Consider the following 27,941-nt stretch of genomic DNA (forward strand, 5'->3'; position numbering starts at 1 on the left):
CTTTCTATTGAGGCTGGGGAAAAAAATGTTATCATAAATTTATCCACTTTAATAAAAATGGAATTTGATTCAGATAAAAAGAAAGTCTACAGATGTCATTTTACGTCAAACGACTTCAGCTGAAATTTTTGGACATACTGTGATGAGACTCTTCCAATGAAAGAAATATTATCCACAGGTCCTGTAAGAATCTATCAATGATTGTGGGTGAATACTGACATCTGCATATGTTTTAAGGAGACTTTCTGATGCAAAAGAAGATCGAACTGGTTCAACAGCTTTTGGCAGAAGTGTTTGCTCCTCTGAGCCAGAGGAATTATTCAGATGTGCACTGTAAGACTCCCACTCAGCTGCATCACACAACAACATCTGGAGAAATTCTGGGTCTGCTCATTCTCACTGACAGTGGTGAACAGGTTGATATGCTGCTTCCTGTGCAACTCCCCAAATTAGGTAAAAGTCTTCTAAACTCAAAATTACTTTAGAAAGTAAAAAAGAGACAGATAAATTTTCAGTATCAAAGTAGAGCATTTTGACTTGAACTTTTCACTTTCCACACATAATTCCTACAATTCCCACAAGAACTGCAGGCTGCTTCTACACTCCTGCATGTGCAAGATGTGAGTAACCACCATCCCCTCTTCCTAAATGGCAACGCCATAGACTCCATCACATTTAGGAGGACTATAAACTACAACCAAGACCTTCTCTCTCTTCCCAGCTTCCCCCACACTCCTTCCTTCCTTCATCACATCAACCCCCAAACAAAAGGACAACAACAGAGCAATTTAGCATTTTAGACATGGAACCATCATATGTCCCAGGACAACCTGACCTAAAGGAATCTGGAGTCAAGAGAAAGCTGTGAAGTTCCCAAGGTTCCCAGGAGACTGAATCACAAATGAAATGGCATTGAAAGCAGCCAAGAAAGCTTCCCAGGAGAAGCAGCAGCAGAGACCAGGTGAGAGACAAGACACTTTTATTAATTTTAGCCTGCAGTTAAACATCTTGTTAAATTACGCCATGGGAATGGAAGGGGGAAGGGGCACCTGTGTTCCACTATTTAAAGGAAAAGTGATAAGGTACTGCCTCTCAGAATGCCTCTCTTTAATGGTGCAAAACACTTCCCATTTAAAGTGGAAATGGAGCAGAGTTTGAAGCAAAAGGTCAATCCTTTTCAATCAAAATTTGCAGGTATCATTCCTTGTCTTTATGAGTCAAAGACAGATCTGAGAGTGTTCATCTCCAAAGACATTTGTTTGGTCTGCATCACCCCTAAATTCAAAATAGGTATCAACTTCTTAGTCTCAGAGGATCAGTAGCTTTGTCACTGCTATAGAAAGTGCTGAAAGTCTGAGCTACAATTCAGATCAACTTCAGCTGCACTCAGTTGGGATAGCAGAGTCTGCACCATCTCAGAGAAAAATAAAGACATTAAAAACAACTGAGACAGGTATTGATCACCCATCCACACCTCTCTGCACTGACTTACAGCCAGCTCAAATCAAAAAGGCCAAAGTTACCCTGAGGGTCTCCAAGTGCTGACGGAGACAGAAGCTTAAAAGAGGAATGGGAACAGTGATAACTGCTTGCTGAACTAGACTGGTATGATCTCTGCCATGAAAGCCACACACTGAAGGGTTTATACAACACAACGAGATTAATAGGCAGATGGAAACATATTTATGATACCTACATCTACAGCTGGGGGAAAAAAAAGTCCTTCATGATCTTGTGAGTACACCCAAAACCTTAGCTGTGCCATTTCTAACTCCTGTCAGTTCCAATCTCTTAAAAAATAGTGCCTCCTCCTGTAAACATTGTCTCGCATCCTTAGGCCACCAGTGCTGTAACAGCAGTAGTGACAGCAGTCTTCATGTCACACATTCTGAAGAGTTTCATCAGTATTATTGTCCCTCTCCTGATACCTAGGATGTGAAAATACAGTCCTTACATTCCCAACCATTGTGTTGGGAATGCCATCCATTCCTGCTAGCAGCCGGGCTTGTCCAACGTGGGACTCCACCCGTCCAGCAGAACCACTGAGCCATTGCACCTGAGAGAGCTTGCACATAACCTTTGGCTAACTGGGAACAACTACTTTAACTTAGCCATAATTAACTTCCTATGGCAGCCATAGGTCTTCCCACAAGAATGTTCCTTTCTGCAGAATCCACTGTTCCAGAGCAAAGCTGATTCCCAGTGAATGTGTTGCCCTATTCACACCCTTAGGCATTCTCAGACAACAACAAATAAGTTGCCGCTGTACTGGGACATTTTTGGTCCAGACCCTCCTCACTCCCTGCAATAAGTGATCATATTTGCTCATGCTTTCTTGCATTTTCAGTGGAAAATTTTCATCTGTTGGCATAGAAAGATACATGGATCATTCAGGCTATTCTCTTTAGTCTTTAAAGAACTAAGCAGCACTGATGTTATTTGTTTACTTACAGGAAAATAAAAAGGTTTTCTCCAAACAATGCTTTCTCTCTCAAAATAAAATTTCCTGAAAATAATCTGCATTTTCATTAAAGCCTATGGCATTTTTGACTCTTTTCAGCAACCTGAGCAACTCCATTAGAAACCCCGATACAAGACTTCCTTCCACAGAATTCCCTCTGTGATTTATTTTTTTACCATTTCAATTCTCCAAAGTATAAATATTCTAGATTCATACATAAACCAAGACTATCCCTGATCCCTGTGTTTCATAATGTAGGCTCTGCACATGAGAATACTGTAGCAGTTCTGGTAACTCTCGGGAAATCAGATCTTTTAGGCAGTTGCAAGTTATGTCTGCACATAAGTTTAGAATGTGATACTTTCTTAGTAGCAAGTACTCAAAAGGCACCAAAAAGGAAAGATGTAGTACAGCCATAGAGAATGGCACATTACAGATATGCAGAAAGCATGGGTTTCAGTGGTGCACAGATATGTAATTGAACACCACTGACACTGACCTTAAATGGCAAAGTTGGTCAACAAATTAGCTCTTTTTGGTAAAGTAAATAAGTCCAGATATATTCCACGGTTTTCTCGCAAATAAATTACCTGTTTTGCAAGTTGTATGAATTTTAAATATTAAAAGGAGGGAAGGATTTTCTTTTAGTGTAGCAATTTATGCAGCATTATCCAATCCAATCTTAGTGATGTGCTAGGCATCCCAAAATAACTACTGATCAATCAAATAGAAAGTCAATCAATAAACTCTGAGTGAACACCTACTGTTTTATTCATAAGAATTCTTCCTACTCTTAGTAGCTATTTCTTTCTTCCTTCCACATTACCTTTTACATCTTTCCTCATGGGCTATGTTATTTATCTCGTTTGCCTGGTAACCGGTCCCAGTCTTTTCAAACTCTCTTCATGGACAAGATATTTTCAAGTAAAGGATCATTCTCATTTTCTTTCTTTGTACTGTAATTCTGCAAGATCCTTTCAGAAGTGCTGCACAGCAGGAATCATTGATTTAGAAAGGCATTACAACACGTTCGTTATTCTTCTTTTCTCTATTCATTATGCACCATAGTATCACATTTGCTTTGAGTGCACAGTCACACAGGTTAATGCTTCCCAGGAATCTTACACTACAGGCCTGTTCATCAACTTGATCAGAATGGATATTCATGAGTAAATAACTGTATGCAGATAACCTAACACATTGATATCAATAGCTGGGATTTATCTTCCCTAATTTTACCTGTCAAAAATTTAGAGGTCTTCTCTAAGCTATACTTAAGTTCCTTCTAATATTAATGAGAAATACATATTCCAAGTGAAACCTATCTCATCTTGGATTAGTGAAACAGGAGAAGGTAAATTGTCCCGAAGATTTGGATCTCTCTTTAGAGGAAAACTGACTATGGATTAAGCCTAAAAATTTTTGTTTAATGACAAAATTTAAAAGAAACAAATTTCTCTCTCCACTCCAAGACATTAGTTCTGGTTTGTTCCAGCACAGAAAGATCAGAACACATGCAGCAATCCTTTATGCAGCTATTAAACCTCACTATGTTCTTAACATTTAATTTTATATTTATTTATTCATCTCTGCCTAGTATTTGAAATTCTAAAGACCTGGCTCCCATACTTCTGTCCAAGATTATCCAGACTGAATGGTATGCATAAGACGTTGCATATTGAGTCAGTCTAACACATCCCAGCTACATCACACGGTTTGTGAGACTAATACATCCAGGGCATATCAGCATTCCTACATATGTACCGAGCAAACATTCTGCATAGTCCGTCGACTCTATGCTGGACACGGTGGATTTAACACACCTGCAGCTCAGAGAGGTGTGTGCTGTGAATCTGAAGTGTCTGTGTGTTACTTGAGCACCACATGGACTCAGTCCATGCCCAGTTTCTGCAGGAACTTTTGCCAGGCTGCTGGACAGTCAGAAACCCTGCAAGTGTGATACCGAAAAGAGTGAAAGGGGTTGACAACCTGTGAATGGAGAGTCTCCTGCCCAAAGCAGCAGCAACGTTCTGTGTGTATATGTAGCAGTTTTTAAAGGTGTGGGGTTGTAATTTTCAATGCAAACACCCATTGAGCTAAAATAAAACATTGCTAAGAGTAATCAAGGCACTGGAATATCACATATATATATCTATGTGTATACACACACATGCATATTTTTTTTTAACTTGAGGTAGTTAGCAGCTAGTAGTTTGAGTTACTCGCTGCTAATTTGAGGCAGAGGAACACACACACACCAGGCCCATGTCCTCACTTTGAGATCAATATTCTAAAGTGAGCAGCCTTGTTTTAACACAGGTGAGGGTTGTGGAATGAGAAACATTGTAGCCTTAAATAACTGGGTGTTCCACAACATTCTCAGCCACAGACATAAACCTCCAGATTAAGAGTGTCTCTAAAATACTTCTTGGGGAGTAGAGCATTTATTGATTGGAAAGCCGCTGCCTCCAGTCAAATCATGACTTACTAAGGTTGCAAAAACTGCATTCACAGTGCTTTCTAGTAGCGTGTCTGCCCCGTGATACCAAAGGAAGCAGTAGCAGGCTGAGTTTCATGGGGGATTGAAGGGGACTGTGGTTCCCACTGCAGTAGGTCATCTCCAGAGCAGCAGACTCCCCTATTCACAGAAAAACCCTGCCAGTGTTACCCGAGTGCATGCAGTTTTCATACTGCAGTCCTCCCGGGGCATAGGGATCCAGTCCTCCACCTAATCTCAGGACAGAATTATCATCATCATCATGGCCAGGCTTCGCGAACGAAGATTTGAGAAGGGCTCTACCCACGCTTGCTACAAGCGCGCTGATGGCTAAACAGAATTATCATCCTTCCCATTTAAACTCCCCTTTATAAGAGAATCTCTCAATAAACTAAGCAAAACTTTCTCATAATTTGGATAGAGTCAGGAAAAACGTTCCCCCAAGGAAATGAAATAGGAACTTAAAGTAACCCAGTCTCGTTCAAAAAGGGAAGCGTATGTCTTTTTTGTGCCACCTGAATCAAAGCACCACCTCATCTCATTTCCTTCCCACTGCTTCAGCACTGGTGACAAGCAGTTAACATCATCCTGTCTCTAATCTGTGTATCCTGAGCTTCCTACAATCTGGAATCACTGCAGCCTGGCTCCCAGTTTTCACCCAAATGGTACATCTTCAGGAAGTGTTCTTACATACTGACTGTGCTGTTCATTCTCAGACTTCCACAGAAATAAAATGTGGAGAGATGGTATAGTTCCATCCACCCTGTGTACTCTCAAAAAATCTCAAAAACAAGTAGCTTCTCATTCAATTTCTGTCACATTCTCCTCATCTCCAAAATCACCAACTAGCAGACAAAATTACAGCCATCTTTCACTTTGAAGTTGCCCTATAACACCTCTTTTTTAATCTTTCTGCTATTTTACCTCCTGTTTATGCTGTCAAATCAGCATAAACCTTTCCCGTCGTTAAAATAATCATTCACACCTTTCCTTTGTTCTTCTCTGTTCTCTCCAATTTATCAATAGCTTCTTTGTATTTTACAAGTAGCCATAAAAATAGCAAGTTAGAGCTTCTGTGAAATCCATGGAGCCTTGATGAGTGAACTTTAAAATATATCAGATTCACCATAAGACAAGTGATGAGCAGAGAGATCAAATGTTTTGCCCCAGACTGCACAGCCAATCCATAGCAGGCAGGTATAGACTCCCACCTCTTATGACTTGTGGCCCCACATGCTGGTCCTAAGAATATGCTTCCTCTCTTGCACAGAAAAAATACCTTGTGCAGGCAGCATTCATGTCACGTTTGCATCAAGCCAACATACCTGGATGAAGATATATTCATCCTGAACAACAAGGGAGCTGACATCAATGGAGCGCGAAAATGGCCCACTCCTTTTGGTCTCTGAGCACTCTTGGATCCGACAGGTCAAATAGTGGGTGTCTGTAATGGGAGAATATGTACACATGAGAAATTCCCAAGTAGGAGCCAGTTGTCTGACAACATCAGCAGCAGCTCAAAAAAGGGTCTCTCAAGAGAAGTCTTAACCTCATCTCCAACTATATAGGTGTTATTTCATGATGTGCTTCCAGCCTTTAACACTGTAACTGCTCTCTGAAGTCAGGAATTCATCACACTTGAACATTCACCATTCTCTTCCTCATTGTGCAGACATACCTCAGGAGACTGAAGTTCAAACCATAAGTGGAGGGTACCAACCATCAGTGTATCAGAAAGCTGATGATGAGTCTACATGGAGCAGAAGAAGATTTCAGAAGCCATTCAGGTAGAATTTACCGGTTTCAATACCCTGCTGGGACTTATATCCCTGTCCTCCCTCTGAAATACCCTACATGACTGGTTTTAATTGTGGTAGTAACACACACACACACACACACAGAGATAAGCCCAAACCAACACTATAAAGTTTAACTTATTTTGCTGTGAAAATAACAAGCATCTCCCAAAATTAAATCTTTATAGCCACTATAGGCTAGGTATGAAAATGCCACGGGCATGAAATAGCATGACTGGCTGAAGAGTCCTAGCAGTAGTTATATGCACTGCAAGAACCATCAAATGCTTCTGACCAGAAACAATGAGAATGCCATCATATCAACAGGATTTGGCATGGCCTGAGAGGATGAACAGGACTGGGAGAAGAGCATGAAGATAACAGAAGGCAAAGGCAGACATACAGAAAGTTGCTCAGCACAAGAAGAGATGTGCTCCTCTCCAGCAAGTTGACAGGGGTTATAGGGAATTAAGCATTATTTCACTCAGGTTAAGAAAGGACCTCATGAAAAGAAAAATGAAAGCACTGTGTCTCTGGATGTATGTAGTCTAAATATGCCCCCTCTGCTTTTCAACCGCTCTTCTGAAAACTGCAAATTAGGGAGAAAAAGAAAATACTACTAAGATGACAGCTGCAGTGATAAAAGGGTCATATCTTTTACACTGCAGCACTTCTACAGGCTTCCCAGATTCAAGTGCTTGTTTGCTTTTCTACAAAGGGTGAGGACAGACCATCAATGAAGAAAACAGCAAGTTTATAAAGGCTGGGGTGAGCCTGTTGCTGTGATTTTAATTTACAACAGAACCTTTCAACATGGATCTTGTCAAACAATACTTGCCTAACAAAGCTCCTTACAGGATTCTCTGCACCAAAAAACCTGCTATTGTCCTTAACTTGTGTCCTTCCAGTGACAGAAAAATGGGGTTCAGTGGAAAGCTCTGGGAGGCACGACCGAAATACTGAGACTCAGCAAACTGCCTTCTCAGATTCTAAGACAAGATTCACAGACTGATAGACTTGTACCATCAACACTCTTAAGAATGCAAAAAGAATGCAAGTCATATGCATTAATAATAAAAATAATAATTTTAAAAAAAATTGCCAGAAATGGTCACTAAACTACAACTAAGTTTTAACCTAACAAAGGTTCATGCCCAACCTCCTAATGGCTGAAGCCCCATGTTTAAAGGCTGCAGACCTGGTTCTGTGTTGAGGCATTGGGGATTCCAGGTTAATGAGAGCTACATGGCTGATTCAGAGCAGTTGCATAGGTCTGGTGCAGTAACAAAATCATAGTCCCATTGAAGATGCTAAAGCAGCAGAAAATGTTGCTGGTGCCAGCTCAGAGTACCTGGAGATAATTAAAGTGTATGGTGAAAAATATCTGACCTAGAGACAGTGCCAAACAACCGGAGTATCAGAGTTGTATTTTCTCCGAGCATAAAATACCAGCAGCGGTGGAGGGGTCAGACTTTCAGCTGGCATAAATTTAGGTTCTTCATCAAAAGACATGTATATACACCTTTGGTCCTGAGCTGCTATTTAGTTCCTCAACATGGAACCTAAGACAACTCTGCAGTGGATAAAAGCAACTTCTCAGAAAACAAGAGGGTCTTATATGCTGCCAGGCTACCCGAAGAGATCTACAGACATGGCTTGTTCTTTGAGGTAGCTCTAAAATTAGGTAGAACAAGGAGGAGAGGTCAGGAGGCATATTTTTAGAAGCTATTTGCCTCCAGTATATTCTCCCACACAGTCGCCTGGATATTCTTATCCTTCCAAAAAGGGGATAATTTGCTGCTGCTGAGTGACAGAATGGGAAGAGGAATAAAAACCTGTCACAAATAAATGCAGATAAATCACAAGTGTTGACATGACAACGAGCTTCCTGCCTATTGGGAAATGTGTCATTTTGAGTGTGTTACACCAGTAATCAAATATACTTGAAGAATGACACCTGATTAATATTCACAAGATGATGGTGGTAGAGAAGGGGGGTAACTCACTACCCATTTTCCATTTTGTCACTTGCTTTATTTATTTATTTTCATGTATTTTACAACACAAGGTCTTCAAAAAAAACCCCACAGACACAAAAAATATCTTTAAACCTGTCTGCTTTAGGATACCAAAAAGAGTTCAAGTCTTACTTTTTTCTCTCCTGCCCCAAAGAAAATGAAAAATAATTCCCTTTAAAATAAGTTAATAAAACAGGTAAAAAATATGACAGTACCCAGTTCAGTTCCCATTTACACTTTGAGTGTGCAACTCAAAGTGAGAAACAATCACAAGTCCTTGCTGAAGCTTCTTAAAAGGTATGATCCCTTCCTGAGCTATGGTCCCATTCACAGAAAACATCCTCCCTTAGATAGAAAGCACAGAGTCCCTCAACAAAAATCTCAATTAAGAGAGAAAAGGGCATCCTAACTTTCCTAACTTCCAAGCTGTTATCTCCCTCTCCTCCAAAAAGAGGTAATTTTTCACCCCTCTTTTGCACAGCCACAAGAAAAAAGGACATCCACCCAGAGGGACAGGTGACATGAGCCCAAGCCATGGCTCTAGAGACTCACTTACTTTCACTGGGAGATGTGTGTCTTAGGGGAGATTGGCTTCCATCTGGGGATTATTTCCAATGTCCCATGCAACACCAGAAATAAAGGGTTTGGGTGTTTTGACTTTGGTGGTTTTGGGGTTTTGGGGTTTTGTTTTGTTTTGTTTTGTTTTTAGTGGGTTGGGGGTTTTTGTTTCCTTTGAGTTTTTTATTCTGTTCTGCTTCAAAAGGAGTTGAGAAGAGCTCCCTCCTTCCCAGACTGCATCAAAAGCTTCTCATGCTTTTAACCAACATCCAGCTACTTTCTCAGCTCATCTGTGAGGGTAAAAATATGGCCATCAAACATCCTGGAGCACTTGCTGCAGCTCAAATCCCAGCATCCATACCTCCACACAAACCCTTCCCACATCATTTAGGATTAGGGAATGGCTTTAGCAGATGTGCAGTTGAGGAGCTTGAACCACCTCCTCATTGCTATTTAACATAGCCTCCCATCTTGAGAATTTGCAGTGTATTTTTACCCTTTTAGAAGTGATAAAAGTGAAACAATTTCTTGAAATTTGAAGTGATAAACTGGTGAGATAAGCCAAGCAACCATGCCAGCTTTGGCAGGAAGCAGGAGCACAAGAGGCTCTCCGTGGTGGGTGTCACCCAAAGATGTGGGTTCCGAAAGGGAGACTGTGAAAGAGTCAAAGCTGTCACTGTGCTGAAGGCTGGAAGGGCCTGTGTAACAGTTAGCTGTGTGCAGGGAACTGTGGCTTACAGACACACAGGACAGCAAGTCCTGCTGCTTGCTGTCAGCATTATAAGACAGCTGAAAGCAGGGATGGCTGACCAGCATGGCTAACAGAGAGGAGGGCAGCTGATGAAAAAAAGTTGCACTGGCACTGGCACAGTCAGCTTCAGTCAGGCCCTGGTGCCAGGCAAGACTTAAAATGAAACACTGCCAGTAAAGGTTTCCATGGAAAGAAGAAAAAGCTCACTGGCCTCAACAATTTTTCCCCGAAGGAAAAAAGTATCTAGAAATGTAGACTGTATTGTAAGTTACTTTCCAAGAATTAGTTACCCTGTTTTATCTTACTGGTTAGCTTTTTTCTCCCCTCTTTTTCCCTCCACTCAAAGCCTGTTTATTGCACCATATCTGTGAGTGGCGAGATTAGCTCACTGAACATCAGAAAGTTTAATATATCCTTCCGAGGAATGCTGGTGGGTGCTTGTGTAAGTGCATTAATAATAGCTTCCTTGCATCCAACCCTGTCCTTTCTGCTGCCTATTACACCCAGGCAGAAGGTACAATGCCCAAGGCTCCTACATGTTTTTATAATTTAAAAATGCAAGCCTTGGTTATTATTCTGCTACAATAGCTCTGCCAAGATGTCGAAAAAAATGTGAAAAACTTCATCTGCTACAAAAGACACGAATAGCTTGAGATAAGATAGGCACTGGAATTATCAGCATCTTGCAAATATTTAAGGAGATTAGACACTGGAGAAGATGTTTTTTTCAGAGACACTACCATTCCTAATGACCAGGCAGATAAAACCATGGGGCAAGATGTCTTGAAGGACAGACATCAAGAGAGGTGAAAACCGTGGGGGAATACAGAAGAAGAAAGAAAAATAGCCCATTTAGAAGAATCATGTATTTTTCAAGTAGCCAGTGACACTGAAGGCATGGATTCTTGTCCCTGAATTGAACTGACTAATGGGAATACTTACATCCATGTCTATTAATGCATCAAATAAGTGACTGAGCCATCAGACTGACCTAAGAGGTCCTTCTCTACACTACTGAGGAAAACTTTCATCAGAAACTTTCTGATTGAGAGGAAATAACTGCAGGGGCCCATTTTCCAGCAGGTAGAAGTGCCTCAGCCATTTCACTGAGCACATGAAAGCCCAATTTGGTTACAGAGCCAACTGGGAGAAAAGTTCAGCTTCCCATTTCTAGGCACACAGAGCTGTGCCATTTCACACCAGCTGAGGCTATAGCTGTGAGGCAGTTGCTGCTTTGTAACACAAACTAATATCGTTTCAAACCTTAAAAACTCTAATTGGAGCAACACAGTTCTTTTGTGCTGTGCTTGGCTGGGAGAGGAGTCATTTTTGTGCTGTGCCCCAGTGGTACCTGCCAGCAGGGCCAGCACAGCCCGACGGGTCTCTGCTGTGCCTGCTGGGACAATGGCTTGCAAAGGAGCTGTTTTGCTGACACTACTGGTGAAGTCTGACTTTCAGTGAAACCCTCAACACCATTACCTGCCAACTTCAAAATGCTGCATTTATACATTAAAAAAAAAAAAAAAAAAAAAAAAGAAAGAACAAATATCAAACCCCTGAGCAAACAAGACCTGAAGGAAGAGAGCTGTCTGCAAACTGGGGAAACATCTTTAAATAAAGCATTTACATCCTTGAGACATCCAATATTCAAATAGCTGGGTGAGAAAGTTTAAACTTAGTTTGAAAACAGATTCCATCAGCAGTTTGTTTGCTTAGTTTGCTTGGGTTTTTTTCACTTGCTTTTGACCACTTCTCCCAGCATGCCTGCCACAGCACACACAGCAGCAAAGGCACTGAAGATGCCTCCCTACCTTGTCCACCCACCTGCCAGCCTCTTTTTCTTTTTCCACATATTCAACAAACAGCTGTCACCCCTGAGCTTTTATTGCCTGGTTATTTATTCAGCTGCCATCACTAAATAGCAGTGGGAGGCCAGTGAGTGATTTTAGGAGATCCACAACCTCAGAGAAGCCACCTTGATAGACAGGAGCTTGTTCACACAGCATCTGGCCTATGCAGCACCTGACTAAAACAGAAAATTTTGCAACCAACAAAAATGAGGCTTTTTTCTTCCCAGAAATCCTCTAAAACCTCAGTCCTGTATGCTGCTCTTATACACTGTCCCGGTAGTGAAAAGGGACTTTTGCCCCATTGCTCCCATTTACTCCCGCTGAAGTTCCATACCAGGAGCAGAAGCATTACCATGCTGTAGTTCCTGAGAGAAATATCTAAAACACTATCTATATCTGATACTGTCTTTGCTGAAGTCTAACTATGTAGGAATTATACTATTGTCCTATATTCTGTGTCCATTCTACTACAAATGTGACTAGATTCATTTCAGTGAGGGGTTAAGAAATGTTTTTCTATTTCCTACTTGAGATCCAGGTACCTTTCATGGCCTGTAATGTTTTGGTATTCATACTTTATAAGTAAAACTAAAAAGTACTTTCAATACAAGACAAAGGATAAGTCTCACTGCAGGCAATTTCTTAAATTCCCAGGTACAAGCCAGCTGTTTTGAGCACCTCTGGAAATGCACAAAGGCTGCAGGGCACAGTGGAGGTATCCCAGGTCTTTGTGATTCATGTAAACTACATGATACTGAAACAGCTAAATAGGGAACAGAATAGATGGGTCCTTAGCCCAACAGATTGTGCTTGTGCCCACTCCCTCCAAGGACACAAGCCCTGCAGCCAGTGACTTTCCCCAAACGGGCTAAGGATAAGAGTATGCCTCACATCAAACCCCCATGACCCACATATTTCCTGCCACTTAAAATGTAAATAGGGAGATAAAATGAGTAAAGTGAATTTTCATAACCACTCCATTCTTGGCTCAAAGCCCACATTTTTAGCATTGTCTGCAGGCACTCACGTCCATCAGCTGTCCGGGCTTCCATGTGCACAAGGTCAGGTTCTTTATCCAAACCAGCCACTGACCTGGGAGGAGAGAGAAAGAGAAAGAAGACAGACAGTTAGCTAAAAGGCTGCAATCAGACAGAGAGATGGTGAGGAAAAACAAAGCCAGTCCCAATCTATCCTGTGACACCTGGTATGTAGCTCTCTACCTTCTACCACAGAATTATGGAATGTTCTGAGTTGGCAGAGACCCCCAAGGATCATAAAGTCCAACTCTTAAGTGAATCGAAGCCTCAACCTTGGTGTTAATTAGCACCATGGTCTAACCAGCTGAGCTAGTCTCAGGATCACTACTAACTTGTCTCCTTTGTGTTTCTACTCAGGCCACTCTCAGGGGCCCTAAACCTTCCCAGCCATGGGTGAGTGATCCTGCCTGTCCCTTGTCTACAAGATCAAGACTACTATGATCGTTCTTGTGGTGAAAAAGAGAACTGGTTCCAAGACCCAGTAAAATCAGATGAGGGCACAGCAGCCTCATGCTTATAGAAAGCAAATTGAAAGGAGGTTTTATTTGACTGAATAGTGACATAAAAGCCCAAGTTTCCTGATTTGCCCCAGTTTGCTGGGTAAACTTGCTATTGTTCACCTCAGTTTCCCCATCTTCAAAAGAAAAACGATGCAAATATGGTGAATTTCTGATTTTAAAAATGTGATGAAGTGTTCATTATTCACCACATGATCCCATGCCACAGTCCTTTATAATCGTGAAACAAGGCACAATGAGTTTCTTTAATCTCACTAGCACCTCTAGTCAAATCCTCCTGTGCATTGTTATTTACTCCCTAAAAATGTTTTTCCAAGACCATTAAAAAGATACTTTTTCTCCTGGCGGAGGGAAAGTCAAGCCCAGAACAGAAATGTTATTATTAGTGTCCTAGCTGATAAGAATCACTGGGAGATGAACATTTAGTCCTAGCAATGGCTGGCAGGGGGGAAAAAAATCCATAGATGTCCACGTGATTTATGGAGCTGCTTCTCCTGAGTTAACCAAAGGGTTAGATTAAAAAGGGACAATGACAAAGATCAGTTTCTAATTTGGTGGGAGTTGAATTTGATACAGTAGATTGTAAATAATAGATTCCCTCCAAGCCAGCCAACATTCAGAATTCCCTGATGTTCTGAAGACATTTTTTATCACAATCTGTTGCTGCTTCCATCCTTGGGGCATCAACACTAGAAACACTAACAAAAAAAGAAAAAACAAAACAAAACAAAAATACAGATGTTCTGATACATTTTTGAATGTGCTGGAGTTCAGCTAAGATCAGCCAATGCTGCAAATGTCGAAACAGCTACATTATGACCCACTGGGTAGGTAACTGAAGCTGGCATCACTTGCTAACTAGAGCACCACATCGACAGCGTGTCCATTCACAGCACCCTGAATTGCAGCCAAAAAATGCCAACACAATAAAGCAAAGCAGCACAGGCAGAACTTTCATCATTCCACTCCCGGTGAGAAATAGTCTGCTCCTTAATCGCTACCATCAGTTTCAGGGTGATCCCACAAGGAAGAAAGTGCTGTCTGTTAGCAGTATGGGTGCCAGAATGGGCCTGAGTTTCTGTGATCAAGTAATTATCAGGGTCAAGTCTTCCCAATATCTGGACATAGTTAAAAGTGACAGTGGAAAAATAAAAATTCCTTTAAATGTCAGTGAAAAACATTATGGTGTGCAGCAACATGATTTCTCAGCACACAGAGAAAGGGCACACATCTGTCTAGTGCATAGCAGAAGTTTTCTGCCTTTTACAAACAAGTAGCACTAATTGCTGTAATTTCAGTCATTCAGCAACCTTGACCCTTGCCTATGACATGCCAATAGGGACAGAGGTACATGCCTACCATCCTATCTATCCATCACAATATAATCAAAGGGAGCAGTAATTCCAGCACTTTGAGGTAAATGTTGGGAACACATTAGGGACCTTCCCTGCAGACCTTCCCAACAGGTTTCCTGCTTAAATCCAGCCTTCCCCCTGGGCCTGCACACTCCAGGCATGCATCCTTCTGGAGGCGAGACACCAGCTTTCTACCCGGAGACATTTGTTGTGTCCTGACACCACAATGTCAGGCAGCCCTGACACCTTCTGGGTCCCTCCCTTCTAGATGGAGGGAGCACTGTGTCTCTCCCCACAGCAATGGGGAAAAGCTACTCCCAGCCCAGGTAATAAGATACGTTAGTCTGCCACAATACTCTTCATTTTAAAAGGGACTGTAATTAGAAGAACCTAAGTATATCCCAACAAAATCCAGAATACTCATTACAATTGTGCATTTGCATACACAAGCTCTGTGGATCTTCTCATAATGCCTATTAAGCGTGCACCAGGGAATGAGAGGAGTCTCCTGAAACATGTCATTCTAGCTTGAAGTTCCTTTGCAGTGCCATCTACTTGTTTCCTTAATTAGTTTTGACAAGCCTAATGGTTCTTTTCAGTACAACAATGATGACAAAAAAAGGACTGGCACACAGCACACCTCTAGTACTCCTCTGCTCACCGAATTCTGCATTTCAAGTAGAAAAGTTCTCAAAGCGATCTTCTGCAATCCAAAAGCAAGACAGGCTCTTGTTATCTGCAGACAGATAACAAGTCTGGAAAGTGATGCATTGGTCATCCTTCCTTTGCTCAAACCATACCACTCTCATGTAAAAGACTAACTGCAAAACAGATGCCCAATCAATGTTATTCTTTCATGCCACACCTCATGTCTGTTTTCACTGGTATAGCTTTCCTTTGCAGTGCTCTGACTCCTCCTGAGTTCAAATGTTTTTAGTAAATCATCGTTTGTCTGGAGGAGCTTTACATGAAGACTGCAAAAAAGTCAGCAGTGGAAAGAGCAAGATGTGAATGCAGGTCCTGATGCACAGCTGCAAAAACACACACACAGACTGTAAAGCTTCTCTTTTATCCCATGTTGTAATTTCTGTAGCATTGAGAACTCTCTGCAACAACCTCTCAGGTCTGGCAATACAGCAACAAAACAAGAAGAGACACCTTCACAGCCTTATATTTTCTCACATGTTATCTCTCTGAAAAACATTTGGAGGATGCACTGCTCAATACTATTTAAGCAGCTAAAGCAAAACAAGGAGAGATGTCAGCATCCCCTGACTTTCCATTTCCCTAGCATGTCCTCTATAACCAAGTGAAACCCAAACAGTGGGGTGGCTGGGAAGGGATTTCATGGTGTTCTGGCTGAAAAACAGCTGTGTTCAGAGGCTTACAAAGAGGAGTATTTAACAACACTCAGAAGCCTAAGGTCAGCTTGAAAACAGTTTTCCTGGCACATGGTCACTCCTCAGGATCCATGCACAGCTCAGCTCTGTGTTCTCTGTACATGAACTCCAGACAGCAAAATCTAAACCAAGTTCCACAAAATACGCCCGTGTGTGCTGCTCTCTTGAGCTGGCGTGGAGAGGAAAAAAGGGCACCCTTCATGTGAGAAACCATGCAAAATCAACATCCTCCACCATCCCTATTCATTAATCACCCCTCGCATGAGAAAATGCTGAGAGGATGCAGGCACAAGTGACAGGAAAGGTCAGTTTTTCCTGCTGACACGTTCCCCAGCTGCTGCAAAAGCAGTTTTCGAAATGAAGAGCCTGCAGCCAGAATTGCAATGGGCACAGGATCATTTGCCAATTAGGAATTCAAATACCTCTGCATTCCATTAGAAGAAAGCAATTGTTACTTTTTCCCCTATCTACTGCTACTGCTTTTCTTTTTTATTCTCATGGTAGCTCTTGATTTTCACAAGATCTTTCCTCCCTTCTTTTCAGAAGAGAATTGCGTGCTCTTGAAAGTTGAAAGATGGACAGGATTCTGGCAAGATCCTTATCTTTATCCTGAGGGAAGAGCATTGTGCTTGGATGCACATTTACTAGGCTGCTCTGCTAATATTTCGTCTCTGACTGGGAGGGATAGCAAGTGAGAAGGGCAAGGAAAACACAGCACTCTGCACTGTAACTAGCTATTCCTGAAACATTTTCACAGAAGATGCTATTTACTCCAAAATTTAAAATGTTAACACGTGCAAAGAAAGGAAAAAAGAAAAACACAGACTTTCTGGGTTACCTGCCTACTGCACACCTCAGCTCACTTTCTCTATTAACACTACTGCCTTTCTATGGAATAAACAACTTTCGCATTATTTTCTACCCATTTTCCAGACATCAGGCATTTAATGGTGAAAAGCAGCATTGAGATTTAGCTACTCTAACATGTTAGGTCAAAAATGCTGAGCAATTCCAACCACTTGCTGTTGATCTTTGCTTCCTAAACCATCAACAGGTAATAAGAGATGCTCTATTCCTTCATCTCCTGGACCCAGTAGTTTGGGAGGTGTGAGTGGGTATCACTGAATGTGAGTAACATTTTTGTTAGGGATTTACAACAAGGTTAAAAAAATTAGGTCTGAGGGATCAGCCTTTCAAACTTGGTCTGGAATTTGCTGGACTGAGCTTTTTGACAGGTGTGTGTCTATTTTCTTACTAGTCAAGGGGACATTCACCAGCTTTGAAAACAAAATCAAAACTTTTACACCAAATTGAGACTTTCCCAAGATGCAGACTAGAAAATTCATTTTTGCAGGTTAAGATGTCAGACTGAAGGCAGTTGCCAGTGTTCATGTAAACAGACAGAGGAAACAGATGGAGAGTACTTAGCAGGATGCTGTGCAGTAGATAAGGGCTAGAAATAGGAAAGGAACAAGGCACATTTATTGTGCAATAATATCTAAAGGGGGAAAACCTCATCTTCTTGCTGCAGGCAACTGCTGTCAAATTAGTGGATGTTGCCAATTAGTCTGCAGCAATTTTAATTCTACCCTCCTCCAGAAGTGAATAAATACTTCCATGTTGTACCAGGCAAACAGTGCATGGGACTGTCACCCAAGCAACGCAAGGGCAATGCCTATATGGGTATGTGGGAGCAGAAAGCAATCCATACAATTCCTGCTCAACAGAGCTGGAACTTTTCACATGGCGCCATTGCTAAATTACGCATACTTTTCAAAGATGGGACAACAGGCTACCTTCTTTATCTGGCATTGCATCGCATTTGTCCAGGTATCAATAACTGCAGTTATCTTGATGTGGTCAGGGGGATTCTGTGTATTCATATGTTATTTACTGCAGTCAAGTCTAAAATCAGCTCTATCAGACATTAACTCTGAGCACGTAACAACCAACGTGCACACAACCTAAACACATCCCAAGCCCACAACACACCATAAACTACCATAGTTAGGAAAAGATATGAACACTGAACTGCTGGGGAAAGGAGTGCATTTATTAAACACATAAATACAATACTTTCTCTGTGGTTGAACAGGGGGAGACACTGCTGGATGTGTTAGGAAGTGATGAGGTCTCTGAAGAATTATGGACAAAACCTCCTTGCACAGCATATTTCAAATGAAGCTTGGGAAAAAAGCTGGGCAGGAAGATACTGTAAGAAACTGTCTTAGCCAGGTCCCGGGAGCTTTCTACATCTTCTCCAGTGCTAATTTCTGTGATGCTACAGTTCTGGACATCAGCAGAAGTAATTGTTGCGAGACTTAGCTTGCAAGATAAGGCAAAAAAATTGCCAAGTGTTTATTCTCAGCTAATGTCTTTTCGGCAAAGCCAATTCTTTCTAAAAAGGTCCCAGTGAATTTTAAGGAGGTGTTCTGCCTCGTATCCCGAAGGAAAAAAAACTTAAAATGTTCACAGCATCTGCATATGTTTCCACATGTGCATACATGCATCTGCCTGCCTGCATTTCATCCCCACTAATACTGAAAAGTCTAAAGCTGTACCTTACCTGTAAATTCTGTGGATTACACGTTCCAGAACTACAAGGTTGCTAAACATAGTTATTTCATGGATACAGAAGGCCAAGAAGAAGAAAGAGGTCTAAATCAATCTTCTTCTTGAGGGCAAAACTGACATTTAGGCTCAACTCTATCAGCCCCCACCAGAAAATCTATGCAAGACAGTAGGCTCTGCTGCACACAGAAACATTTCTTTCTCTTCACAGTACATAAAAGAAGGTCACTCCTTATATCTCAGAAATTAACAGCGAATACCTTTAAAGTGTATTTATCAACAGAAAAAGCTGCTGTTGCTTCAGAGTTTTGATTTGCTATTAATGCTAGCACCAAAACCTAAGAATGTACAAATAATTCTGTCTAGTTCTCATCCAGTTAATAAGTCATAGTCCCTTAAAGTCCTTTGTCATTTCTTCCCCAACCTATACTATAAACCTCAATAAATATAACCAATTTTTTGTAAAATTTACTGGAAAAGTGTGTGGGTAGAAGGCTACAGATCGTTACTCACGGCCTTGTCAAGGTTTGAAAGAGCCAGCAGCACAGGGTGCTGGAGGTGGCAGGTGCTGGAGGTGACACCCTAATTTCCTTGTGATGCCTGACATAACTTCGCATGGGGACTGAGGCTCATGTAGGGAGCAGGTCAGCTACCCCAGGCCAGCACTCACAGTCAGTCACTCCCAGGTGTAGTCACAGTCCTGCTGTTCACTTAGGAACTGAACATGCTGCTCCCAGGCAGCCTGCTGATCCTGAGCCATCAGGGTACAGCTGACACAGGCTATGTAAAACCAGTCCTGAGGGTTTATCCTAATTGAATAGAAGCCCTTTTTTTTTGCCAATTCCTAGCAGCACCAGCACTGGGATATGGTGGAAGTAGTGAAGCATCAGCTCATCGAGTTAAGACATTATTGTCTTGAAGACACCTCAAAGCTTGAGTGCACAATATACCATCAGCTCTCTATCCCACATGCATCCAACACAGACAGTGATGCTTTGGAGAGAGCATTTGTAGAGAGGAGAAATGGGATTTACCTGGGATTTGGAGGTCTGCAAACTTATGGTGGATAAGTTTTAAACCCATTCTAAGAGAGGGGTTCGATTCTGTTTTGCCTTCTGCAGGAAGGGACACATTTAATTTTATTTTTAATATTCTAAATTTCAAGTCCTCTTATAAAACAAAAATAAAAGTACATTTTTGAATTTTTGTATTTGGTTAAAATTAATTTAGTGCCTACTATATTATGAAGCCCAGTTAATTAATGTTTTTCCAGTGCTTGGCTACCCTCCTTCGAAAGTCATGCACATGGGGAATTGGTATAGATTTTTGCTTTGGTTTTTCATGAAACATGAATCAGGCCTGTTTCAGATCAGTTTAGAAAAGCAAAATACATGCTCAAAGAAGCTTTCAGCTCAGTCCAGCAGTCATGTAGCCAAAAATTTCACTGGGGTTACTCCTTCCCTCCCTCAAAGGAAATGTTTGTAAGACTTGTAAAATTCCTCTGAATTTGTCTCCTAGAAAAAATATCTTAAACATGACTCGTTGAAGAAATGTTTTACACCAAAATAAGAATTCTCAGTTCACTATGTGTTTAATTGCCCTCATTTGTACGAACATTTTCCAACTGCAAATATGACATGCCTGAAATGCTAAGGCTCAGTGATCCAGCTATTAACAGAGTCCTAGGCAGAATACAGCACCTCTGAAAAGCTTCAGAGCATCATTTAATAAATGAATGCAGCAGTAGATGGATAAAAATAAAACTTAAATTGTCTAAAGAGGGGATGCCAGTACGAAACTTGGCACAGACAATACGTATAGGATTTGCTGATGAGCCCCATATGCCTATGGGCATTGCACATTGAATTAATTAAGGAAGAACGAGTCTTTACATTCCCTGTTGCAGGATATTGTGAAGAATCACCCTGGGATAACATCTAACATTCTGGAAATGAATTTGTGGTTCAGTTCATGCGTTTTGGATAAAAACAATGTGAAAAAATAGATTTCTGTCACAAACCTTTTGTGACAGTTGTTTCTCTGCATTTCAAATGCTAACCTGAAGAGAACAAATGGTTTATTTCATTCTCTGATTTTTAATCACCAGCTAGGAAAGGAAGAGACAGAGAGAGAGAGAGGAAAGAAGGAGGATAAGGAGGAGAAAGACAGAGCAGAATAAACTATTCTGGACCAGCAAGCATAAATGCATCAACATGTCTCCTTGCCCCAAAAAAATCACACTCAATTAGCTATTGAGAGTGAGATGCTCATTTGTCCCAACATCACAAGGGGGAAAGACAAAGAAGTAAGAAACAAAAGGGATTCTGGCAGCAGACAGATATATAAAGACAGACTCTGTCTGTAGAAACAGCAAGTCTGTGTGGCTGTGATGGGTAAAGGCAACACTGACAAGAGGTCTGCAGATCACCACGTGTTTGTGACATGCCAGGTTTGCATTCAAAACAGAAGCATCTTCACAGGCAGAATGGACAGATGAATAAACCAACCCCAGTCACTTGCAGGTCTTTATCGGTAGAAGAGTGACAATGTATCAGGAGAGACCAGAGAAACTCATGGAGCTTTTGTGTGTTCCTTGGCTTCAAGTCAGATGGGTGACCAAACGATAAGGAGACAAGGCTGCCCAGGGAGCTGAGCACTGGACACACTCCTAGCTCTTCACAATGGCCCCAAAGTATCCTCACCCTCAAAGAATTACCTTGTACAAGTAAGAATGCTCAGGGCAGAAAGCTGCAACAGGAGTCTGTGTTACCCACACATCAAGAAGTAAAGTTGTATGGTCAAGATGTAGGTAAATCGAGCTTCTCTTTGTTGGGTTCTTAATGTACTGTTATAGAGGAGCAGTAAAAGGAAAGAAAAGTACAAGGCCAAATGAAAAGTAATACTCTGCTGTTTTCCAGCCTCAAGGCAAATTCCAAAGTGTCAGCACACAGTTCAAATCTAATGATTTGTAGAAAGAAAAAAGAGAATTCTGGAGAAACTGCTGCAGATCCAGAAATGGCTTTAGGGAATCACTACTACAGATTGCCCCTAAAATCAATATTGTAATGGAACATGTCTCCTTCCCTCAAAGACTTTCAATCAAAACCTGAAAACCAAAAAAACTGTGAGCAAAAACTAAGAATCCTTCTGTATCCTTTGGCCAAAAACCTGGCAGGGTTTTTGCTTTTTGGTTTAGTTTTCTTTATTTTCTTCAATAAAAAGCAAGATTTCCTCCTATGGGAGAAAAACACAGATTTACTGAAATCAGCTCTGAAGTCTACAGGTATAATTTATTATTTCCTAAGTACTTGCTGGCAGACACAGGTCAGCATGTTTATCTCTCTTAAACTCAGCTACTGAACTTCTGATGTTTCACTAAACACGGAAATGTGGTCTAGATCCCATTTTTATTGCCTTCTGCACAATGGAGGACAATTATCTTTGAGATAATTACAGAGCTTTGATAACCACTGTATCTCCTATTCCAATTAGCTCACTACAAATATCCAAGTGAAACAGTATCACTCACTGGCTTCTCATCCTTGTTCTGTATATGATCAGCAAGAGACAAGTTACTGAATCAACATTATTTAAAAGAACCTGTAGTACAGCTTATAAGTACTCCTTCCTGCTCTTATGTTCTGATGTGGCTTCTTGCTCGCTGTGCTTAACAACAGCAAAATTAAACTCATTTCATTCTACAGAGGAGGCTCAGGGGAATGCCAGGGAATGAAAGGATGGGAGTTTCATTTTCTTCTCTTGCTGAGAATGAATTCTGCCTCATATAACTGCTGATGACTTGTCGTTTTAAGAGAGTTTGTTAATTTACAACAAGCAGAAGGCATAAGGACGGACCTCCTTATCTTTAATGGATGTTATTGAGCGACACAAATGGTTCATGTTTAAATGAAAGCAGAAAACATCTTGTCTGTTTTGCCACGATAAGATTGTTCTTCCTCCACAGCATGGATTCAGCTTCTTCTGTTAAATAAAACAACTGGTTTTGTTCAACTTAATGCCAGGTGAACTTCCAAAGGTTCAGCAGCTGAAGTCAGATCAGGGAAATGAAATGGAATTTACCTGATTCTTCTTGAGAAAATCTCCCTGAAGAGCTTTGAGATATGACTGAAAATCTAGTTTCCAGTAAAAAATGGTCCTGATACTGTTGATGAACTTGCTGAGTATAAATTCCACATCAGATTGCAGCTTTCTCCAATGCAAGAATGCTTCCAGCCCCAGATGCTGTAAAGAAACGAGTTGTAAAACCCCCTCAAGGGTGCATCTCTTGAAATACAAGTGGATCGGAGATAAGATCCAGACAGAAGGAGGCTGGGTCCAGAATATATGTTTACTCCTGATGCCTGTAGGTGTTTTGTCACTGAATGAAATGGCTGGAAAATTATGTCCACGGAGTATGTGAAGAGTTATTACTAAACTTCTCGGAACAGTGGAAATTTTTAAAAGAATTCCCAAATGTTTCTCTTACAGTCATCTGAAAGCAAGAGGGATTCTCTCCCACACTGAAAATTCACCCATTGGCCCAGAAACAGAGAGATTAGTACGGTATAGAACAAAGGCCAAAACCTAAGCCAAATCCACCACAGAAATTAGAGTGGGAGACTATTCCCTGCTAGCCAGCAAGAACAAAAAATGATGCTACTTTCAGCCTGGCAGCCTGGTGTTTCATTAGCTTTGCCAAGCTATGACAGTATGGGAGATCCCCATATGCCTCAGAGGGATGCATTATTCAATATATTAATTAGAGGACTGGCTTTCATCACTGCTTGCTGCAAAGTATCACAAAGAATTACTCTGGGACTCTTACTGACAGGATAAAATTAATTTGTGTCTGGGTTCACGTGCATCAGGAGAGCCAGAATGAAGTCCGGGCAGACTACATGAGTTGGCAGTAGAGCATTTAAGCTTCCAACGCTGGCTTTTGAAACACAATGATGAAGTTTAGAACTCTTATCTGGTACCCTCTGGCGTGAGATTAGAACAGATCCTTCCACCCTGAGCTATTCAGAGACAGAGCATTGGGATCCAGTCCAGGGATCAATATAAAGTGGGAGAAATATTTAACAAGTTCCTCCTTAGATCCTTCTTATTAGTGGTTTATCTAGTCTGCTTCAGTCTCAGAGACTTAGTCATAAGAGAGTGTGGAGGAGGTGGGGGAGGTGCTAATCATCCAAGATTAGCACTGGGAAAAATAAGAGAAGAGACTGGCCCTTGGGACATAAAGAAACCTGATAGATGAGAGACCAAAGCAAAAGGATTTTTGATGACTGAAAGCACTAACTGCAGTACAGTATATATTGGTAAGCAATAAATTTAAACCCAATGAACAGAAATATTTCAGCCCTTACTTTTCAACACCTTAAAAACCCCACAACTGCAATCCACAGTACATTAAAGTCATGAATATGGCAAATACCACAAATTGTACTAGAACCACAACAAATCTCAAATTCTAAAAGCCAGATAGCATTTACATCAGGACATCCACAGTAACACTAGCAGAGAAGGGGTAATCCTTCCTTCTGTAAGATATGCTGTGCTTCTCGAGCAAAAGGAGGTTAGAAAGAAAAGTTCATGGAAGACAACTTATTCCAGAATTGCCCTTCCAGAGGGTATACACCACTCATTGAAAGAACTCATTCTTGCTGCGGTAGGAACCAGAATTACAGAGTCAGTATATGTATTGAGAGTTTGCTATCATGTGGCACTTTTCTTATTGTTCATTTACTATGTAGTTCTTGGGTTTTAAAGGATAATTTAAAATTATTTCCCTTTATAATCATGCACAATCCTTGTAGACAGTATGTTATTCTTTTTTTAACCTTGCTAAAGAACCTTTGAGCCCAGGCAGCCTGATAGAATGGCATCCACAGGACTTTGTAAAAAAGTCAAACACTTATTTTCCTAGGAAAGCAGGCAGTGAGGAGAGGAGCACCACAAAATGGTAAAACATCAGCTACTATTTAGAACTTACATTCATAGTATAAGGGACTAGATGTACAAAATTTCCTTTGTAAAATGAAGTCATCAGTCAGCATAAATATACACCAAATCTCCAAATATCTTTGGTTTTAGTCTCAGGTAAACTAGAAAATATTCTGTAACACTTCTCCAGTAGTGTACTAGATTTTTTCTCACCTCCTACAAAGGTGTTTTCCCAGATACAACTATTTCTGTCAATCTCTCTTACATTAGTTTAAAAAAGCATGGACTGTGCTCAGAAAGGGGAATAGTAGTCTTAGCATTACACTAAATGTAAGCACTAATGGAACATGGGGGGTCTGTGCACTCTCTATAAAAAAGTCCTGAAGTATTTCCAGAAATAGAAAGTGAAGGATTTTCCTGTTCTTAGGGTCATTTAGGATTTTATACTCTTAGATATTGATGAAATCTACCACAACATCACTGGAAGAGCACTTACCAATCTGTAGTTGAAAAACAGCATAGGATTATGTTTAGCAAAAAGTATGCTCATGGACAAAAGCAAAACATAAAACTTACAAAGTTTGTTGATCAACCTTGTGGACATCTGATCACAGTTATGAAGTAATACATTATAAGCATACTGAACATATAACTGGGATATTAGGGAGCAATATCTTCTCTGCATTTCAGAAAATTTATGTTAGCTTTACTCTCCAGGAGAAAAATCTTTCCCAGGTGTCCCATGCCCACAGGGCATGTGAAGCAAGTCCCTTAACAAAGTCAAATGAGTCATTAGCCTAAGGGAGACTCCAGTAATAGCTCCCTGTTCAGTTCTTCCTGTGCTGTCCATGTGAATAGACACTGGGTAGGTGTCTTGGTGATGCTAAGAGGTGTTATCCGTGGCTGCCAAACTGGAATCGCTCCTTTTATCCATAGCTCCATGTATGGTATGGTTTTAATTCTGAAAAACTCTAATGTAGGTTTACTTAACAGTCAATTTGACATTTACAAGACTATGTTTTCTTAACACTAAACTTGGCTGTAAAAAATCAGACGATGTTTCCCCAGCACTATGCAATGACACCATCTGGTAGTTAATGATTAGGGGGATTTACAGGAGAGACAGACACATATTTGACTAACCATTTCATTGCTGGCAAACTAGGCAAGTAAAGTTAACCTTGGCTGTATCCAGAGGTCACTACTGGAACTGCTGCTGAAACAATCTGCGTGGAACAAAATTGGCACTGGAATTAGGAAATATCAGTGCTGTCACAAGGATGAGGAAATAAAAAGAGACACAATCGTCTGCCTCAGAGGAGATACAAACCCAGATCATAACCTTGTGAAACACCGAGGAAAACCCCTTATCTTCTGCTACACTACTCTCAGATAACCAAGCCAGCCTCCACTATAGCCGTCATGAAATTCAGGCTGCAAATAAAAAGAAATACATTGGCTACATTTTATCATCTATTCCTACCCAAAATCACAAAAAGGACCAAAAACCTTGCCCTCTAGAGACAAAATTTGCTGTCTCATTCCTCAAACAACTGTGACAGAAAACCCTTAACTCCAAAGCATAGCCTAAGTTAGTGGATGCACAGCTTCTTTCCTTCTCCCAGTGAAGTACAGCCTTTTCCCTTCTCCCCAGTTTTAATCCTTGGCAATTAAAACAATTGCAGATGACATTCATGGATACCAAAACAAACAGAAATCTGGTTGACTATCATGGAAAAAAGAGAAAAGATAGAATTCTGGGAACACTCAGTGCAGGAATCAGTAGTGTATTTGAGAACTGCTTGATACATCACATTTTTTCTACTTGTAGATACAAACAGTGCTCCTTGAAGCCAGGCTAGTGAATGTCCTATTTTCCTCCTCCCACTGTCTCTCCTTTCATTCCTTAGTGTTTTCTGTCCAGCTTTCATCACTAGTATGTATTTCAGTGTCTTTTACTGACTAGGCTCATGCTGGTGACTTCAGGGCTCCAAATATCCCCACAGTCATCAGAAATGCTATGCAGATTTCTCCCTTTCTTCCACACAAATGGGGTTTCCCTGCTTTCCTGCGACCAAGCTTTCACAGAATCATCTACAGTCCCAGTTAGCATGATTAAAAGAAAAATAAGAGAGAAGGGAAATGTCTAGTAAAAAACCAAACCAAACCAAAATCCAAAACAACAACAAAACAAAACAAACAAACAAGAAAAACCCTAATAATAATTAAAACACCCACAACAAACCCAAAAACAACAATAACAAAACCACCAATAAACCCCAAGGAAAATGGTTCCACATCCACCACTTCATAATCACCAGTGATGGTGGGAAGCAGGAAACACAAATGTGTTCTCCAGTAAACACCAGCCTGGGGAGACCTTAAGAAAGGGTGTGGGTGTCTCAAGGGGCAAAGCTCTGTCCTCTGCACAGGACAGTGATCCTGTGTCTGCTCAGCAAACACAAGGGCCTCCAAAGACAGATGAAAAGGGGATAAATTCACAGCCATTTAGCTGATTAGACAGAAAACATAGGTCCCCTTGAGAAACTCCACATTTAAGGAATTAAGCCATGAGATGATAAAAGGACTTCATATGCCACTAAAGCATCTTTAAATTCTCTCTTACCCTCCAATTGCTCTTCATATGTACTTCATATTACAATATTTTTATACTTCACCCACTACATTCATCAAGGTGCTCTCCTATCCCAGTCTCACCTAGGGGATAACAAGGTCAAGTCAGCTTGAGTCATCCAAGATAGTAGGGGAAAACTGTGGTCCAGCTGTGAATGACCTGTTAACCAAACTGTCCTGCTCACCTGCTTGGTCCCATTGTGTCACCACAGGAAAAATCAGAGGTAGTAAAACAACTGAAGGACAATTCAAGTCCTTTGAGTTTTTATCAGAGCACCAAGAGTATTTAGTCAGCACAGAACATACCATGTGTTTTACAAACAAGGAAACTTCCCCAACATTTCTATGGTGCAAAATATGGACTTCGTTTTTTTATATCCCTCCACAGACAGCACAGGTGTCTAAGTGATAGTGAGATAAAATGAACAGAGCCCAGAAGGAGCTGCAGAAAATGTGTTTTGGAAGAAGAGAATATTGTGTAGGTCTTCAATAAGCTTTGCATCCATGCTGGTTCCAGTTATATTGAGTAATTTCAGAGAGATGAGTGATCTT

At 40.9% G+C, this 27,941-nt stretch overlaps 1 protein-coding gene across 1 annotated transcript in view; it reads right to left on the reverse strand.

Moving 5' to 3' along the window:
• Nucleotides 1–27,941, reverse strand: part of SORCS3 (sortilin related VPS10 domain containing receptor 3) — a 289,152-nt gene that overhangs the window by 76,394 nt on the left and 184,817 nt on the right. Inside the window, exons 6-7 of the mRNA XM_050338477.1 lie at nt 12,959–13,023; nt 6,284–6,402 (exon numbers count right to left, since the gene is read on the reverse strand). Of these exons, the coding sequence (XP_050194434.1) occupies nt 6,284–6,402; nt 12,959–13,023 (184 nt within the window). The remainder of the gene's footprint in view (nt 1–6,283; nt 6,403–12,958; nt 13,024–27,941) is intronic.

This window comes from Myiozetetes cayanensis, unplaced genomic scaffold, assembly GCF_022539395.1.
Source record: "Myiozetetes cayanensis isolate MyiCay16 unplaced genomic scaffold, myiCay2020 scf10, whole genome shotgun sequence".
In the NCBI taxonomy this organism is placed as follows: Eukaryota; Metazoa; Chordata; class Aves; order Passeriformes; family Tyrannidae; genus Myiozetetes; species Myiozetetes cayanensis.